The sequence below is a fragment of the Marmota marmota genome, unplaced genomic scaffold (genome assembly GCF_001458135.2).
Source record: "Marmota marmota marmota unplaced genomic scaffold, marMar, whole genome shotgun sequence".
Taxonomy (NCBI): Eukaryota; Metazoa; Chordata; class Mammalia; order Rodentia; family Sciuridae; genus Marmota; species Marmota marmota.
The window spans coordinates 48,456,320-48,474,781 of NW_025999853.1; the positions used below are offsets into that span (position 1 = coordinate 48,456,320).

At 47.4% G+C, this 18,462-nt stretch overlaps 3 protein-coding genes and 1 long non-coding RNA gene across 4 annotated transcripts in view; 1 reads left to right on the forward strand and 3 right to left on the reverse strand.

The window, feature by feature from the left end:
* Gli1 (GLI family zinc finger 1) overlaps window positions 1-1,548 on the reverse strand; it is a 10,573-nt gene extending 9,025 nt beyond the window's left edge. The window contains exon 1 of the mRNA XM_048806578.1: window positions 1,444-1,548. The gene's annotated coding sequence lies outside the window, so the exon portion shown is untranslated. The remainder of the gene's footprint in view (window positions 1-1,443) is intronic.
* Window positions 1,549-1,808: 260 nt separating this feature from the next.
* Window positions 1,809-3,368, forward strand: LOC125617832. The gene is made up of 2 exons (XR_007348941.1): window positions 1,809-2,036; window positions 2,375-3,368. It is a non-coding gene; the product is annotated as an uncharacterized LOC125617832 (long non-coding RNA).
* A 445-nt stretch (window positions 3,369-3,813) lies between these two features.
* Inhbe (inhibin subunit beta E) lies at window positions 3,814-8,334 on the reverse strand. Its single transcript, XM_015483128.2, has 2 exons — window positions 5,490-8,334; window positions 3,814-5,232 (listed from the first exon to the last, which is right to left on the reverse strand). Exons 1-2 carry the CDS (start codon window positions 5,854-5,856, stop codon window positions 4,475-4,477), a joined length of 1,125 nt encoding a protein of 374 aa, XP_015338614.1. The 5' UTR covers window positions 5,857-8,334; the 3' UTR covers window positions 3,814-4,474.
* Window positions 8,335-9,397: 1,063 nt separating this feature from the next.
* Window positions 9,398-17,210, reverse strand: Inhbc (inhibin subunit beta C). The gene is made up of 2 exons (XM_015483129.2): window positions 16,699-17,210; window positions 9,398-11,489 (listed from the first exon to the last, which is right to left on the reverse strand). Exons 1-2 carry the CDS (start codon window positions 17,009-17,011, stop codon window positions 10,747-10,749), a joined length of 1,056 nt encoding a protein of 351 aa, XP_015338615.1. The 5' UTR covers window positions 17,012-17,210; the 3' UTR covers window positions 9,398-10,746.
* Between the last annotated feature and the right edge of the window lie 1,252 nt (window positions 17,211-18,462).

Sequence of the window (18,462 nt, forward strand, 5' to 3'; positions counted from 1 at the left end):
GGCGGGGGAGGGGGGGGGCGGAACACATTCTTCCCTCCTCCCCTCAGCGCATCCAGAAAGCTGACAGAGGTGCTCTGGGATGGGGGGCATTATTGGAGAGCAGGGATCTCAGTATGGTAGGTTGAGAAAGAAAGATGAATCCAGTTAACCAAAGCGCGAGAAAATGACTGGGTAAATAAAATACATCTATGCGGAGGAGGTTCCCGGGTACGTCTTAGGTTCCCGGGTATCACGGCTGGCTTCTTAAGGGTTAACCCTTCCAGACCCCCGGGAACCCCCTAGTGACGTCAAGGGCGGGGTCTGAGTCCTCGGGCGGGGATGCCCTGGAGATAATGAGGGGGGGTCCTCTGGACCCCGCCCCCTGGGGAAAACCACCCTATTCTGGCTCTTATTTCTCCCCCAAGAAATCTCCCAGCCTTCTTCCTCTATTGGAAGGAAAGATCCATCCCATTAAGACCCCAGTTCTTCAGTCCCCTAAAACCCTCAGTCTCTACGGGGTCCCTTTTCCCTAATCCTGTCCCTAAAGCTAGCTGCCCAGGGCTAATTGTTTCGGGGTCATGGGGCCTGAAAGAGGCTTCAGAGCGGGGAGTAAGGGCAGGCAGGGTGGTCTGAGCCAGAGGAGGGGCCTTGGTCCCCAGCTCCTGTTTGGGAGGGCGACCAGCAGCGATACACAGGCTGGCAGTGGCCAGTAGTTCCGCCCAGCCCCAGTAGGGTCTCCCTGCGGGTGGCTATAGCTGTCCTGGTGGTCCCGAGGTCAGAGGGTCAAGACAAGGTCTCCCCATCTCCTCCCAGAGCAATGCCCACAGCCCGTGGGACTCAGGAGTCCAAAATTGCCTGGGATTTGTCTAAGGCCTAGACTACACCTTGGACATTCCCTCCCTAGTCCCGAATGCTTTCCTTTTCCCCAAAACTCAAGCATCCGCGGGCACATCTGTCACTAGACAGGTCAAGGGTCCAAGGCCAGTGGTTTTGTTGCCTCTCACACACACACCCTATCCCCACCCCACCTAGAGCTCCCTCCTTTGCTGTCAGTCCCCTCCTCTTAGAAACACTGACGTCTTCCAGCCCGGCGCTCAGAGACACACCTGGAGTTCCCTGTCTACCACGCAGACCTCCAACTGGCCGTCCCAACAGTCTCTTCATCCCAACCTCAAGAAAGGAAGATGTTTCTAATATTGTGTGAGAGGCAGAGATAGACAAAGAGACCCACGGTTGCCTGAGACAGACACACAGACAGGGAAAAAAGAGCAGATAGAAAAGGAGACACAAATGAAAAATTTCTCCAAACTTTCTAATATCCTTTCCCCGTCTCTCCCACCCCATTTTGTCTCTCTGCCCCAGGTCTCCCTCACGGCTGGGAAGAGTCCTTCGGCAGCAGAGCATCCCCTTTGGATCCCCTCCCCCACAGCTCCCAGGTGGTCCCCCGCCTGCCCCCCTTCTCACCTCCGTCTGGACGCAGGGCTCGGGATGCACGGTCCAGGGCTAGTCTGGGCTGGGGGGTGTGCGGTGGGGAGGGGGGGTGGACAGGGCCACGGCAGCGCAGCCTCAGTGCCACCCCACCCCCCCAACCTGGCCCCCAGCCCTCCCGCCGGCCCAGCCCGCCGGGCCGCAAGCCGGGACCACCCGCGAGAAGCGCAAACTTTTTTTTTTTCCTTTTGCAAAAACTTTTTCTTGCTTTAGCCGCTGGCGCGCCGCCGCTCTTCCCGCTCACCCCTCACCTCCCTCCTATTTCTCTCCCTTTTGCTGTTCTGGTAGATGAGGTGGGGTGGCTGGAAGCGAGCGAGGGGGTGCCGGGCTTATTGCACCCCCAGGACCCCCAGGATCCTCCCCCTCCCTAGAGGGACCCTATACTGCCTAACACCCCCCCCTGCCCGGTTTAACACGCTGCTGGTGGTTGGCAGGAAATTCCGGAATGGATTCTAGGATCAGTCGTCAATGAGGAGTCCCTGAACCAGAGCCAGGAATACACTGAGAAAAATACTGCGGAGCGAGGAAAGAAAGGAGAGAAGTTCGTACGAGAAAGATAATATTGGAAGGTAGGGTCGTGGACTTTTGTTGGTGTTAACTGAATATTCTATCACCCTCTAGTTTATCTGCCAATCTCATTCTTTGGATGGAACTTTGAGGGGTTGGGATAGAGCTAGGATTTGAACAAACTGAATTGAGGGGTTGGCGGCTGTGGCGGAAGGTTAAGGATCTAGGGAGCCTAAAAGAGAGAAACACTGACTGGAGCTCTGGATTCGGGGTGTGTATTCACAAGGTCACTAAGGAATCCTGGGTCTAAAGCCCTTTCCCGAGGTTCCCTTCACTCCAACTTCTAAAGACTGCCGCCACCTCCGCACCTCTCCCCACTGCGGACTTTCTGCTCTTTCAGGCTTTCTGCTCCCTCTGCTGGCGGTTCTGGCACTTGACACCATCTTGGAGTCCGGGAAAATGCAGGCACGATGGAGCTAAAGAAGCTTTGACAGATCTCCCACCACCACCACCACCACAACCACGAAAACCCAGTTAGGATCCCGGAGACGGGGATGTACGAGCCCAATGAAATGGAGGGCACACTTGCGAGGCTGTTAATGCCTAGCGGTTGTGCCTGACGAGGGGTGCCCTGTCCCTTTGGATTTGTGTTGCCATAGTGACTGTATTCAGGGATGGGGGCAGCTATTTCAGTCTCTGGTCTTTCTGATAAAGAAGAGAAAGCATGATGGCGGAAAGGAGACCCTTCCCTTTAATGTCATCTGTCAGACAGATCTCCCACATCCTAGCTATGTCTCCAAGGACCACTTTTTTAAGTCTGGAAGGTCAGTGGTCCTACAGTTCTATCTGAGAATCAAGGGGGAAAAGAAAAGGTGAAGCTAGGGGCAGGCCAGAGGTCCTACAACAGGGTAGTGATTCTGGGGGTGGGGACGTATAGGGAACACTGTTTGAGTCTGCCTCCCCACATGACTGACTCAAACCACTTACACATAGAAGGTCATGGACCTTCACCCTGCACCCAATTCAGTCAGGCTGACCAATGGTCATTGAAAAAAGAAGGGACACAACATATGCTCCCTTCCCAGATGCCTGCCCCTTCTTCAGAGGAGCTCTTTTAGAACACACTATAGATCAGCAATTCTTAAACTTTTTTATGTTTTAAGACCTCTCTATGCTCTTCAAAATTATTGAGCTTTTTTTTTTTGCATGAGATCTAGATCTATCAATTTATCATATTAGAAATTAAAACAAAAAATTATAACACAAGAATACACAAGTTCACATTCCATTAAGAATAATGTTAGAAAGATGATGTAATTGCTTGAAACACTCTGGAAAACTCCATTGTACGATTTTGAGATAATGAGAATAAAAAAAGACAAATAACATCTTAATATTATGCAAATAGTTTTGGCTTTTGGAAACCCTGAAAGGGTCTCAGGGTCCTCCTTGAGATCCCCACATCACACTTTAAAAACTATTACTCTGGACCATCACCTTGGCCCTTCTTCATGACTCACATTTGTTGATTTGCTTTCTCTCTTTTATTAAGAAAGTATAAGCTGGACATGGTGGCACACACCTGTAATCCAGTGGCTTGGGAGGCTGAGGCAAGAGGATCATAAGTTCAAAACCAGCCTAAGCAATTTATTTATTTATTTATTTATTTTTTAAAAATATTTATTTTTTATTTGTAGTCGGACAAAATACCTTTATTTATTTATTTGTATGTGGTGCTGAGGATCGAACCCAGGGCCTCACACATGCTAGGTGAGTACTCTACCGCTGAGCCACAACCCTAGCTCCAGCCTAAGCAATTTAGAAAGACCCTGTCTCAAAATTAAAAAATAAGAAAGGGCTGGGGATGTGGCTCGTAGTTAAGAGCCCTGGGTTTAATCCCTGGTAACGAAAAAAAAAAAAAAAAGAATAAATGTTTGTGTTTCCCCAGGGAAAATCAGAGAATTTCTTAGGCTCAGCACCCCTTTTTCCTTATTTCTGCTTCTGGAGTTTTCCTACACACCCTCCCTTGGCACCTTGTTCATCTCCCTCTTGACCCTTCCTTAAAGCACTGAACAATCCCTACCCTTGGCCAGGCCATTTGCCCTGTCCCAAGCTTGCTGAAACTTCTGCTTCCTCCCTTTCTTGAGGACTTACTCTTCTTGGGAAAGATTAAGTAATTTTCTCTGCCTTCTCCTTCCCTCTCTTCCCTGCTAGCCCCTGCCATCTTCTCACTTGGGGTAGAAAATCATACTGCCTGGGTAGTCCCCTTAGAGGAAATACTTTACCCATTTGCCCACATATCAACCAGCCTGAAAAAGGCCAAAAGTCTGGGACAAGAAAGTGTGCATTTGGGTCACATAGGGGTCAACCCTGACATAGTGCCAGGTGGTCTTGTTGGGTGGAGGTGCGGATCAGGAAATCTGATGCCTCCAGACACAGATGCCCTTTACCTGGGAACCCCCAACTTGATATCTTCTATCTGAACCCCCAGGTCCTCTTGCTAGCTACAACCACAAGCCTCCACCACCATATCTGGCACATCCGTCTTGACCACATTGCCATTATGGCCAAGGTAGAGGAGAGAGAGAGGCCTTCGGGCAGTAGGGACACAACAGGAAGTACCCTCAGGCCAAGGATTGTTGGCTTTAAGGAGGCTGAAGACAGCAGAATGGAAGGAAGCAGCAATGCCAGGGCTGCCAGCCAGGTGGGGTGGGCACTGCCCACTGCAGTAATTCAGCTGGTAACCTTCAGGCTGCAGGATCCAGTCTCGCCATCCCAGTTCCTGAAAGTCTACATAATGATCTCGCCTACAACATAAGGGGGTCTCAGGCTCACAGGTGGGAGTCCTCCTCTTGGCCCGGCCTGCTTCAGGCTCGTTGACACGAATCTTAAGCTCCAGGAAGGGCTGCTGGTGTCCGGTAGTGTCCAGTAGCCACCTCAGTGGTCCAGTAATTGTCTTGTTGCCTTCTAGGGATCTGCATTTCAGTTGGAGTTTCAAGACAGCAGATTCCTCACCTCTCAAGCCACTAGAGGGCAGAGTAAGGGCATGCCAGCCTGGGGTAGTGATTTGGTGCTCTGCCAGGAGGGTCCGGGATCCTCTGTGCTTCCTCCTTGGGCCCCATCGGAAGATCCTCAGGTAAAGAGTGCCAGGAAAGGTTCGGAGCACATGCAGCCAGAGACGGGCATGGTATAGGTGGTGGGACTGAACAGTGGACAGGTGGAAGGTGAGCATGGAGCTGCAGATTGAAGTGGAGGAGTCTGCCCAGAAGACAATTAACATGTGAGCAGAGATAAAACTCTTTCTGAAGCTCCCTAGAGTCTACCCACTGCTCTCCCTCATGCTCACTTTTAGGGGGAAAAAAAAAAAAAGAAGAGACTGCCTTGTGTCTTAACAACCATTCCCTGCCCTAGCTCCTCCGTCTGCTGCCACACCCCACTCTCTCTGCCTTTCTTTCAGTCTTCCCTTCTCTCTCCCTTTCTTTGTCTGCTCTCCGCCTATGTCTTTTCTCACCCACCTGTGATGGTAGCAAAGCTGATGACCTCCTCCCCATTCCCTGGAGCCACAATCCCAGGCTGTAGTCTCCGAAGGGCTCTGGTCAGCGCTGCCTGGGGTGGAGCATGAATTATTCTAGGACGACTGGTCAGGTGCAGCCCCTCCAGGATTTGTTGCTTGGCTAGCTCCAGGACCAGAGCTCGTTCTGCTTGGGGTGCCAGTGTTGGGCTCTCACAGGAGGTGCATGCAGATCTTGTGCCCTGTGCCCATATTAGTACCCACAGCAGCACCAGCCAGAACTGGACATCTGGGAGCCCCACGCTCCTGGTGGATGACCCTGGGTCGGGAGCCTTGGATGGCAGTTGCTCGTCTATTGAGTCTGATTGCATGGAGGCCAGTAAGGGCTCAGCAGCGGCAAACACCAGTGCCACAGCTACCCTTGACCAAAGGTAGGGCTACTTGTCTTCTGTGGCCTGGGACTCAGGAAGGCTGTAAATGGATCGTCCGATGGGTAGCTGTTTGACCCAAACAGTTCATGGTCTGGCTACTGACCTGGGGCCTCTTTAGAGCCAGCTGCCTGGGGCTTCCTCACCTAGTGGTCAGCCAGCAGACCTACCCTCTGAACCTTAGGATTGGCCAGCTGTGCTGCCCATCAGGTTCCTGCAAGGGGTGAAGGTCCCCCCTGGGGCTCGGGTTTCACCATCTGGCTGTGGTGGCTTGAGGCAGGGGCATGGTAGGGCGGGGGGACAACGTGGACACACATGATGCAAGAAAGAGGATGATTTCACATACTCAGTTCCCAAGGTCTGGGACTCAGAGGAGGGACTCCATATAAGCCAGGTGGGGAAGGGCAATTTCCCCCCAGTTCAGTCTTTACTTTTCCCAGTCACCACTCCCGCAGCAATTTCTGTGAGGCAGCTGTTAGTTCCAGTGTTTATTTCTCTGGGGTCTCTGGTCCAGAAGGATTATGATCTATTTCTAGAACTTGGGACTGGGACAGGGGTGAAGGGTTAGGGGGTGGTAGGAGAACGGAGTCCTTCTGTTCATGCTAAGGTGGCAGAGCCACGGGACATAGAAATCACCCCCTGACCCTGCCTGTGCTGTCCGCCCAGAGTCCAATTGGACTGGTGCACAATGTGGAGGAGGGCCAGAACAAGGTGTGGGGGACGTGCTACTGTGATGTCTGGGGAAACCCAGAGAGGTGGGGGTGGTAGTGATGCAACCTTACAGCAGGGCAGAGTCCATCAAGGCTGGCAGAAGGGCATGCGACTTGGAAGGGCCTGTACCCAACTGCTGCTTCTCTTTCAGGGTGCTATCAGAGTTTCCTAGGTTTGAGGCATCCTAGAAGTGGTGTGAGGCCTCTGTAAATGGAGTTGGGAAATGGGAGGTTTAAGAGGTTTTGAGAACAAAGCAAGAGAGTACACCAACCTTAGTTCCCAGTCTCAGCCCTCCTTACTATACACTTCACTGATTTTTTAAAAATTTCTTTCAAGATAAAGTTTTGCTATGTCACCTAGGCTGGCTTTGTACTCCTGGGCTCAAGTGATCTTCCTGCTTCAGCCTACTGAGTAGCTTGGATTATAGGTATATGTCACCTGCCTAGTCTTCAAGGACTTTAAATAGGAGTAGAAAGAACCTTTAATAGGATGGGCCTCGGGCTAGCTTTTCTCAGTCTGCCCCAGTTTCTTCAAGAAGCTGGGGGAGGTAGCAAGGAGAAAACTGTTGGGAAGGTAGTGTGATTTGGAAATGTGTCCCTATACCACTTATTCTTCTTCCTGCTGTTCAGTTGGTGGAGCTGTCAAGAGCCATCAAAAGGGGGTCCCACCTTGGGGGCTGGGCCTCAATACCACCAGTGTCCACTATGTGGCAGTCCTGTGCCACTGGACAGCAGCTGGCTTCTAGATGACCAGAGCTTCCCAGGGACTGGAAAGGGACTGCTGTTGGAATCAAGAGATTAGGAGTGTGCCTTACCCTCTCCCTCTGGGACCCTGCCTCCTCCACAGGGGTCGGGGAAGAGCTGGTTCCTCTACTATTCCCCCTCACCACTGCCAGAGAGCAGAGGCTATCCTCAGGGATGCATCACTGCCACCTCTGATTTTAGACCTCATCATACTGACAACATGGCAATGGAGCACGATGTCTGGTGCCAGGCTCTTCTTTGGAACTTAGGGCACCATATGGAAAGGAGACAAAAGAAGGGACAATAAGATTCCTACATGCTCCTGTGCACACTGCATTTCTCTCCAGGCCCTGAAACATTCAAGTCCTTTGGCTAGTATTTTCCCAAGCTCCTAATTCCCTTTCTGTTGGTTGCTGCAGGTGAGTTACAGCCCTCTAGTCCCTGAGACTTGAAATACGAGATTGCAAAGTAGAGTTGTCTGTCCATGGTGGTGCCTGGGGGGACTTACCTGTTTGTGCCAGGAAACAGAGTCATGGGAAGTAGCAAGAAATGGCTGCAGGAGTTACTGATCCTGACTCTCCACACCCTGTCAGGTGCCCCCAATTTCCAGCTCTTCCCACCCTCTAGCTGTTACGCCTGGCCTGGCCCTACCTCCCCACTGACACTTACGTCAGAACTCAGCTATAAATACGCTCTTAGCATCTTAGTCACTTTTCCCAAGAAGTGCTCCGGGGTTATAAATACCCCAGCCATCTGCCTCACTGCCCGCCCTACCACCAACCTGGTTGGGGGCTGGGGGTAGGGACAGGCTTGGGGGTGGGTAAGGAAGTAGCAGAAGCAGGAGTACTTGTCTTGCCCAAATGAGAACAGCCTAAAAGAGTTAGGAGGTAAGGGCTACGAGGCTCAGGAAGAAAATGTTGGAAGAAGACAGACCTATTCTTTCCCCTTTTTACATAAAGCAGAACCAAAAAAAAAAAAAAAGGAATGATACGGATCCTGTGTTTATTTAAAAATATGCTATTTTGTTCATCATGGATTTTTTTGCATTAATTTTGACATTTAAAAAACATTGCAGCCAAGCGCAAGTGGAACATGCCTGTAATCCCAGTGGCTCGGGAGGTTGAGACAAAAGGATCGTGGGTTCAAAGTCATTCTCAGCAAAAGTGAAGTGCTAAGCAACTCAGTAAGACCTTGTCTTTAAAAAACATATAAAATAGGGCTGGGGATGTGGCTTAGTGGTGGAGTACCCCTGAGTTTAATCCCTGGTGTCCCTCCCAAAATATTGCATTAAAATATTGCTTATATTGATTGATGAATTTTTTGCCTACTCCTTAAAATTTTGGCTCCAGGGTGAGTGCCCCCTTACTTTACCTTACTCCAGTCTCAGTTTTGGTGATTGAAGGAAAGGAGATTAGATCTGGGACAGGGATGAACTAGAGAGACACTGGTAGAAAGAAGGAGATATACCAGAAGACCTCCTCAGATGAAGGTCTCAACTCAAAGGTGGAATGACTTTCATGGGTTACTCAGGAAGCCCTACAGCTCAGATGTGCAGTTCCCCCAGGAGGTCTCTCTCAGACTTTCTCCTCTAGTATTTCTATTCCGGGGACCTCTTACCCTGATAGGAGGGGGTTATAAGCTGAGCAAACACAGACATCACGTTCCCCAAAGGACACATGGGATTTGTGCAAACCTGGCCTTGGGCTGCAGACGATATCGACCCCATGGTTCAGGGCTGTCCAGCCAAAGAGAGGAGATGGTGGGGGAAGAAGGGCAAAGGTCTAAAGAGGACCTAGTCTCTGAGCAAATGCCACCCTCTCCTTATCCCAGGCCTTCCTCTTCTCCCACTCAAAAGACCCTTGCCAGTTGCAGCTTCTAGGCAGGACTCCTGGATGGAGCCTTGGGGGTGGATGAAAGGAAGACAAGCCAAAGGTCCTGGCAGCCAGTTTTAAGCATTCCTCCGCCTCCCACCATATGTGTGCACACAGAGTGTCAGCTTGCTTGACTGATCATTGATCTGTCTCATCTCCTGGAGTGAGTATATAAAGAGGAGAGGAGCGGGCAAAATCTAGTTTGTTTGTTTTTTTTTTTTAACATTTATTTAGAAGTGGTTGGACACAATACCTTTATTTTATTTCTTTATTTTTATGTGGTGCTGAGGATCGAACCCAGGGCTTCACACGTGCTAGACGAGCGCTCTACTGCTGAGCCACAATCCCAGCCCCCAAATCTAGTTCTTTGTTAGCCACGAGACCATCAAAGGATGGTTCTGGGAGGATGGAGGAGGCATCCTAGGAGAAGAGGAGGCAGGAAATGTGAGATGGATACAATAGCTTAGCCCTGAGTAATCCATGTAAAGAGAGAAAAGCAGGCAGGCAGGCTCTGTGTCATTTGGGGGTGTTAGGGTCCTAGCAGGAGATAGAGGACCCCCCCTCAACCGACTATGTCTGCTTCATCAAGAGGACTTAGTAGAGGAATTATATACAAAGCTACAGGCAGGGTTAAGGGAACCAGTGAGGGATGTTGAAACACCAGGGACTAAAAAGGGGGAAAGTCATCAGTGTCAACACAATGATATCAAAATCTAGGCAGAGCTGGAATCATGGAAGGTGTAGTCAGTTGGGAGCTACAGGGACACAACCCAGCCACAGTTACACAGAATCATAACATATAGATAAATAGGTAGCAGGAATGAGAAATAGTCTGACCTCCGTCTCCTCCTATCCCTTGGTCATCTGCCTGGGTCTCCCCTTGGTCAAACTCAGCAGGAAGCCAGAAGGTGTGGGAGCTCAGGTGAGTCAGTCTTCAAGGGCACAGTGCAGGGAAGAAAAAAACAAAGAATGGATATGAGTGTGCAGAGAGCATTAGCAACGCACTTAGGCAAGGGCCTCAATACACAGAGGGCGTATGTGTCACTTTGGAGAACAATAATCTAATCTTTGGTGAATCCAAGGAAGGGGCTTTTTGGAGAACCAGAAAAATCAGAGGGAGTGACTGGGTCCACTGCCCTGGAATGGGGACCATCGAGTGGAAAGGGCAGTGGACCCAGTCATCTGTGAAGGCATAGAAGATAACGGGGTTGATTAAGGGTGAATTTTGCCTGGAAACCTGAAGGCACTGCTCATGGTTGGAGGTGGATCAGAGTCCCTGGTATGGGGTTTGAGCATGAGGGACATGTTGAAAAGATGATGCCTTAGGAGAGAGGTTATGAGGATAGTATAGTGATTCTTCTTAGATACAGATCTCAAGTCCAAGGTGGGACAATTTCGAAAAGTTGCTCAGGAAGATGCAGTCCACATTCTAGACAGAGGCAGGAATGGAATCATTCCCTCTTTGAGGAAGGGCACCTCTGTGAGGGATATTTGTTCATTTCACAAGACTAACTGCACCCACAGGCCTCTACCACCATGTCAGGTATGTCGGTTTTGACAATGTTGCTGTCCTTGTCATAGTAGAGCAAAGACAGGGGACGCCGGGCTGTGGGCACACAGCATGAACCCCCTCCAGCAGTTCCAGTAGCTGTGTTGGCTTTGAGCAGACTGAGCACTGCAGTGTGAAAGGAGGCAGCAATGCCAGGCATCCCTGCCACATGTAGTGGGCACTGCCCTGTGCAGAAGTTCATTGCATAGCCCTCAGGCTGGATGATCCAGTCGTGCCAGCCAATCTCACGGAAGTCTACAAAGAACTCTTGTCGACAGCACATTCTGGACCCTCCCTGGCAGTCGATGCCTCGTCTGCGAACCCGGTGCTTGCCCCCAACTCTTACCCGGGCTGACACAAAAGGCCTATGGGCAGCTCCATCCAGGATGATTGAGTTGGGGGCTACCTGGCCTTCAGGTACTAGTTCGAGGGTAAGGTGCCCTTGGCTGCAGGCAGCTTGAGCTTCAGGCCCCAGGAGGAGCTGGTGCCAGCCAGTGGTATCCATCTCTAGCAGCTGCTGAGTAGCCAAGGTGAGGTTGGGGTCACGTGGATTCAACACAAGGACCCTCATGTTCATAGTCCAAGTGGTATTAGGAGGGAGCTGTATAAAGAACATGAGGCTGGCCTGCTGGATCTCCATGCCACCAGAAGTTCTATCAGAGAAGTGGAAACTAAGACGAGTCTGGTTGATGTTGGAGAGGCCTGTGGACACAAGAAGCCCCAGTCATTACAGCTTTCTAATCCTACCTCTCAATTACCTCTCTATTTCCAGCATACTTGAACTCTCTGTAGCACTTGGCATTTGCTATGATTTGAATGTGTCCCCTAAAGTTAGTATGTTAGAACTTTGATCCCTAATGTGGTAATGTTGGGAGGTGGGGCCTATTGAGAGGGATTTGAGTCATGGAGATCAAATCCCTCATGAATTGATTAATGCCCTTATCAGAGGAATGGGTTTCTTATAAAAGGACAAGGTCATGATTCCCTCTCCCAAATTGCCTTTTCTTTGTCCTTTTACCAGGGGATGATGAAAGAAAGAAGGTCCTTGCCAGTTGTTGGCCCTTTGATTTTTGAACTTCCCAGCCTCCAGAACAATGAGCTAATAAATGTGTGTTCATTATAAATTACCCCATTTGTGGTATTCTTTAATAGCAGCACAAAAGGGGCTAAGAGAATTGGCAATGAGAGTGGGATAGTACTATAACAAATACCTGAAAATATGGGAGTGGCATTGGAGCCTGGTACGAAGAATTTGGAGAGGCACACTAGAAAAGACCTAGATTTCCCAGAACAGAGTTTTAATTTTCAATTCTGGAGGGGGCTCTAAATAAAAGGAGGGGGGAGTGTGATATTTCTTAAGAGATTACCTAAGTGCTCATGATCAAAATGTTGGTAGAAATATGCAAAGGAAAGGCAATTCTGATGAGGTGTCAGATGGAAATAAGGACTATTTTACTGGAAACTGGAGTAAAGATCATCCTTATTGCAAAGTGGCAAAAATTGGACTGTATTGTGTCCACATTCTATGGGTTTATGGAAGGCAGAAATTAAGAGTGATGAACTCGGATATTTGGCAGAAGAAATTTCTTAGCAAAATACTGCAGATCGAGATGTGCAGCTTGGGGCTGGGGATGTGGCTCAAGCAGTAGCATGCTCGCCTGGCATGCATGCGGCCCGGGTTCGATCCTCAGCACCACATACAAAAGATGTTGTGTCCGCCGAAAACTAAAAAATAAATTAAAAAAAAAAAAGATGTGCAACTTTTAAAAGTTGCATACAGTAAAATGAGAAAGAAATTATTTAAAGATAGAATCTATAATCAAAAGGAAACAGGACATAGAGATTTGGAAAACCCCTAGCCTGACCACGTAAAGAATAAAAAGGCAGCCCAACATAGTGGCTTATGCTCATAACCACAGATTCTTGGAAGGCGGAGGCGGGAAGATCGCAAGTTCAAGGCAGCCTGTGCAATTTAGCAAGATCCTGTTGCAAAATAAAATTTAAAAACTAAGCCTGGCGTGGTGGCACACATCTATAATCCCAGCAGCTCGGGAGCTGAGGCAGGAGGACTGCAACTTTGGAGCTAGCTTTAGCAACTTAGCAAGGCCCTAAGCAACTCTGTGAGACTCTGTCTCTAATAAAGTACAAAAAGGGGCTGGAATGTGGCTCAGTGGTTAAGTGCCCCAGGTACCAAAAAAAAAAAAAAATTAAAAAATAGAACTGGGAGTGTCGCTCAGTGGTAGTTGGGGTTTGCCTAGCAAGTACAAGGTCCTGGGTTCAATCCCTGGTACTGGGAGGAAGAAATAAAGACTCCATAAGGCTTGTGGTACAGCTCAATGGTAGAATACTTACTTACCCAGTGAGGGCAAAGCCCTGGATATGATTGCCAGCACCACAAAAAAGGTTCAGTTTGGGGCTAGCATATTAAATTAATAAATAACTGAAGAAGAAATTCCTATTAGAAGTGGGATGCTACCATAACAAAAATCTGAAATATGTAGTACTGGCCTTGGGACTGAGTGTTAGGCAGAGGTTAGAAGGACAAGAAAGAGATTATTAGTGAAGGTAACAAGAACCCTGAAGAAATTGCTGTTGAAAGCTTAAGAGAGAGGAACCTAAGTTCTGTATTGGCTATCACCTATGGTAACTTGGAAGCCAGAAACAATATCTAACAAACTTGTGAATTTAGCTAGAGATATTTCCAGGCAGAATCCTGAAAATGCCAATTATCTTATTTTAGCTGCCTATGATAAGGCATTTCAGGAGAGAGATGAACTAAAAAAGGAACTGTTCAATTTTCTAGCAGAATTTAGAAAAATATTTCTCAAAGGACTTGCTAGGTTGAAAATTAAAACTCTTTTTTTCTCCATCCCTTCTCTGACAAAAGGTTCTCAAAGTAAGAAGTGACCTCAGTATAAAATCCAAATCCAGGGCACTACCAGTTAAACATGGTCTCAGTGTAAAGATATGAATCAATAAAATGTCAGCTGTAAAACCCTGGGTTAAGATCTAACATCTTATTGAGATCTAGAATTTAAGGTGATGTTCTGTAGACTCTCCCAACTAGACAAAAGGTCTTCTAAGAATCTTCAGGGTGTTGTTCCACAACACTAACTTTGGTCTGTTTGTCTTAATAGAGCAGGGTGCCTTTTGTCTAGATGAGTAGACTACAATTTATTATTTTATTTTATTTATTTTTTTGAGAAAAAAATAAATGAATGATTTATTGCTTTGTTAGTAAAGGAGAAACACAGGGGACTTTTGTCCCAATAATTTATTATTTTAGAGAACCTACAGAGTTTTTTTTTTTTTAAGTTGTCAATGGACCTATATTTATTTATTTATTTATTTATTTATTTATTTATTTACATGCAGGAGATTCAACCCAGTGCCTCACACATGCTAGGTAAGTGCTCTACCACTGAGCTATAACCCCAGCCCAACCCACAGAGTTTTGAAGGGAATTTTTTTTTTATAGTACTAGGGATTTAACCCAGGCCTGCTCTACCATTGAGCCACATCCCCAGCCCATTTTATTGTTTTATTTTGAGACAGGCTCTCACTAAGTTGCTTAGTGCCTTGCTAATTTGCTGAGGATGGTCTTGAACTTGCTATCCTCCAGCTTCAGCCTCCTTCCTGAGTTGCTAGGATTATGGGCAGGCATCACCACACCTGGCCTATTATGGTTATCCTGTCCCTGCCTCAGCACTGTATGCTAGGTGTGTGGTAGGCAATACTCAGTATTTTTAGTACACAAGAAGTGATGAGTTAGTTTAATGTTTAATAACTGGTCTCCAGGGGGAAAAAAAAATTAAAGACCTAATTTGCAGTATTTCCCAACTTCTGTAGTATAAATTCTTCTACAATGTCCAATTTCAAGCTACTAATATGACGTCATTGAACATGGAGTTGTGGAGAAGATGTTCACAATCAGCTCTAATGAGGCAGTATGATACCATGGAGGGTCCTGCCACCTGAAGAAATTTCCAGAAGAACTTCATATATTTTCACCTGATTCAGCCTATGAAATCCTGAACTTCAAGCCTGGTCCTAATGCCATAGTGGGATGAAAATTCTGGGGAGAGGAATTGAGAGGCTGTGATTATATTTTCTGTGTGGCAGGGACAGGAATTATTAGGGGCCAGAAGGCTGACTATATATTGGCAGCCTCCTGTGAACAATATCTTATGATTTTCATGCCTTTGATTAGTTCCATCCTATGCTGACTCTTGGCTTGGTCACAATGACTTTTTTTTAAAGGTGCATGCAGGAGTTTGACAATCATTTACACACTGAGATTGTCCTCTTGGAATCCAGCCACCATGGATCTTTTTATTTTTTATTTTTGGTACCAGAGATTGAACTCAGGGGTGCTTTACCACTGAGCCACATCCTCAGTATGTGTGTGTGTGTGTGTGTGTGTATTTATTTATTTAAATTTATTTTTTAATATTTTATTTAGAGACAGTGTCTTACTGAGTTGCTTAGGGCCTCACTGAGGCTGGCTTTGAACTCACAATCCTCCTGCCTCATCCTCCAGAGCCACTGGGATTATAGGTGTGTGCCACCGTGCTTGGTCAGTCACCATGTTTTAAAGAAATGGGCTAGGGGCTGGGGCTGGGGCTCAGTGGTAGTGCATGTGCCTAGTATGTGTAAGGCACTGGTTTGATTCTCAGTACCATGTATTAAAAAAATAAAGATCTATCAGCAACTTAAAAAAAAAAAAGAAAGAAAGAAAAAAGGAATGGGCTAGACTCCTGAATGTTCAGAGGTTTTTTGGGAAAGGCTATTATGGACTTAACGTGTCCCCTCAAAATTCATATGTTGAAATCCTAACCACAATATTAGGAGTGGGGCTTTTAGGAGGTAATTAGGTCATGAGGGTGGAGCCTCATGAAGGGGATTAGTGTCCTTATAAAAGAGACTTCAGAGAGCACTTCAGAGAGCTATCTTTTCCTTTTCTGCCATGTGAAGGTAAAGAGAGAAAAGGTTCCTGCCATAGTCCCTCATGGGCAGGAGCTGAGTCTTTTATTTCTTGCTCCCTTCTATTTCAACATTCTAAAGACTTAGCTGTATTAGCCCATTCAGTTATCCTCATTGTCCACATTTACAAACAAGAAAACTATTAACATCCCAGGTCATGCAGCTAATAAGTGGCTGAGCAAAAATGTGAATCCAAGTTGTCTGGTGCCAGAGTTTGTGCCAGGTCTTGAAGTGGTACCTGGGAGAAAGGGACAAGGAAGGGAAGAGTGTTCCAGACCTATGAAAAAGCTTGCAAAAGCTCAGTTTACATTCTGTTTCCCAGGTCCTGTCTCAGAATTCCTGATTTTCTTTCCAGATGCCCACTAAGTACTTTAATTACTCCCTCCTCTATGTAAGCAATTCTTTCTTCCTTTTATCCCCTATCCCTTTTTCTGAGCCCTATTTTGATCTTGTTCTGATATGGGGTACATGTGGACATGAGATACGGAGAAGTCTTGTAGTCCTGGTGATCTACTTTTTCTCTTTTTACCAAATAAGTCATCTAGAGGAAGTGGGAAAGAATGAAGTGACTGGATCCTGGGGCCAGAGAAAGTACAGACTCCATAGCAAAAAGCCCCTGGATTCAGGCCTAGGAAATGTATGGGCTCATACCATAGCCTGTTGAGGTTTATGTGGTATATAGAGAGAGGAGCCTGAGGAGATGAGGGCAAGAAATCTCTAAGAAGTGAAATTTACTAATACCAAGCTATCCATTGGTCAGGTGTGAGCTATCAGAGAAAGCCTGGGGTGGAAGCATGGGATTAGGATTGCAGGCTGTAGGAAGCAGGAGTTGGATGGCTTGATAAGAGGAAGTCAGGGTGAAGTTGGTGAGGTGACTTTTCCTTTCCTTGAGAGGTCAGCTTTTGGGGAAGAACTGCCAGGAACCCACCTGTCTCAGCAAAGCTGATGATCTCATATTCTTGTCCCCTGTCGTCCTCCAGAAGTGTTCCCTGGGGGGGACCATGGAGGTGCTGCAGTGCGGTCCTCAGAGCAGCTCTGGCCACAGGACGGTTTAGGGTTGGGCGCTGGCTGAGGTGCAGATTGTCCAGGATGTTTCTCTTGGCCAGGTCAAGAAGCAGCTCCCGCTGGCTCCCCAGGTCCATGGTGGGCCCCTCACAAGCTGGGCACTGACTGCCACCTCTGAGACTGGCCACTGTAGCTGAAGCCAGAAGTAGAAAGGCCAGGAGACATGAGGAGGTCATTGCTGCAGGAGACCCTCTTTGAACAACACAAATCCAGTGCTCAAATGTCTCAACAGTTGTGGTGTCAACTCTGTCCTATCTGCCAGGGGCCCTGGAAGGACTGTGTCTGGCTGGCATGACTCCTTTTTGCAGGAGATTGAACAGCCAAACATCTAACTTGAAAAATGAATCCAGTTACAGGTAGATCTTGGCAAGATGTGCCAACACATAGTCAATGAAAGTGCAGAGTGGGGGATGTGAGGAGAGGTTGGTTTGTTTAGGGAAAGAGATGTCACTGGGCCAATGTTGAGAGATACTTATTACCCATGTTAGCTGCCAGGCCTGGGGACAAAGGTTAGATGAAATTCCTCTTTAGATCACTGGCCTTGCTGGGAAACCTGGGTGGAAAGGGAGTGATTAGAGGTTTGAGGGTAAAGTTTTACTTTAGAGCTGGCTGATGCAGGGGGATTTCTTGAGCCCAGGAGTTCCAGGCCAACCTGGGCAACATGGCAGGACCCTGACTTAAAAAAAAAAAAAAAAGAAAAACCACAAATAAACAAACAAACAAAACCCAAACAGTTAAAAGGTGACTCTGAAACAAGAAGGGTATAACTTTAGGTCCCTGTTCAACAAGGGTATAACTTTAGGTTACTATTATGTGGATAACTGAGATCTGCCTTCTTCACCAGATATTTCTTTCTCAAAGTTCACTCCACCCATCTGTCCATTCTCCCTCCTTAGGGCTCAAAGCTCTCAGTCTGAGAGTTAAGGTAAGGAGAGGGAAGGGAAGTATCCAAGCCCGATTTTCTGTGTCCTCAGAGGAAAGTCTTAAATGTGGGGAAGGGGCTTAAGATCTAGATTTACTTATCCTTTGGAATTTGTTCTGCCTAGGAAGAGAAGTTTTGAGATTTCTCAGAATTCTTAGCTCTCTTCCAAAAGTCCCAAGTAGTGGGTCCCTAGGAAAAGGGTTCTGTTTCCATAGCAGGGTGTTACATGGCAAGGGTGGAAGAGGGTGGAGGTAGGAAGCACAAGCCTTTCAGCCAGATGACCATGGCTAAAATTCTTCTCTCTCTCTCTCTCTCTCTCTCTCTCTCTCTCTCTCTCTGCTGGGGATCAAACCCAGGACTTTGCACATGCTAGGCAAGTGCTACCACTGAGCTACTTCCCAACCCTGTCTCTTTCTTTTTTTTTTAATATTTATTTTCAGTTATAAGTGGACACATAGCTTTATTTTATTTTTATGTGGTGTTGAGGATCGAACCCAGTATTTCACACATGGTAGGCGAGCGCTCTACCTCTGAGCCACAATCCCAGCCCCCTGTCTCTTCCTTTGATTAGCTGTGTAACTCTGAGCAAGTTACCTGACCTGTCTTGCTTTAGTTTCTTCATTGGAGAAATGGAAAAAATTATTGGGAACTAAAAAACAAAACAAAACAAAAAAACACAAAATAACAACAACAAAACAAAACAAA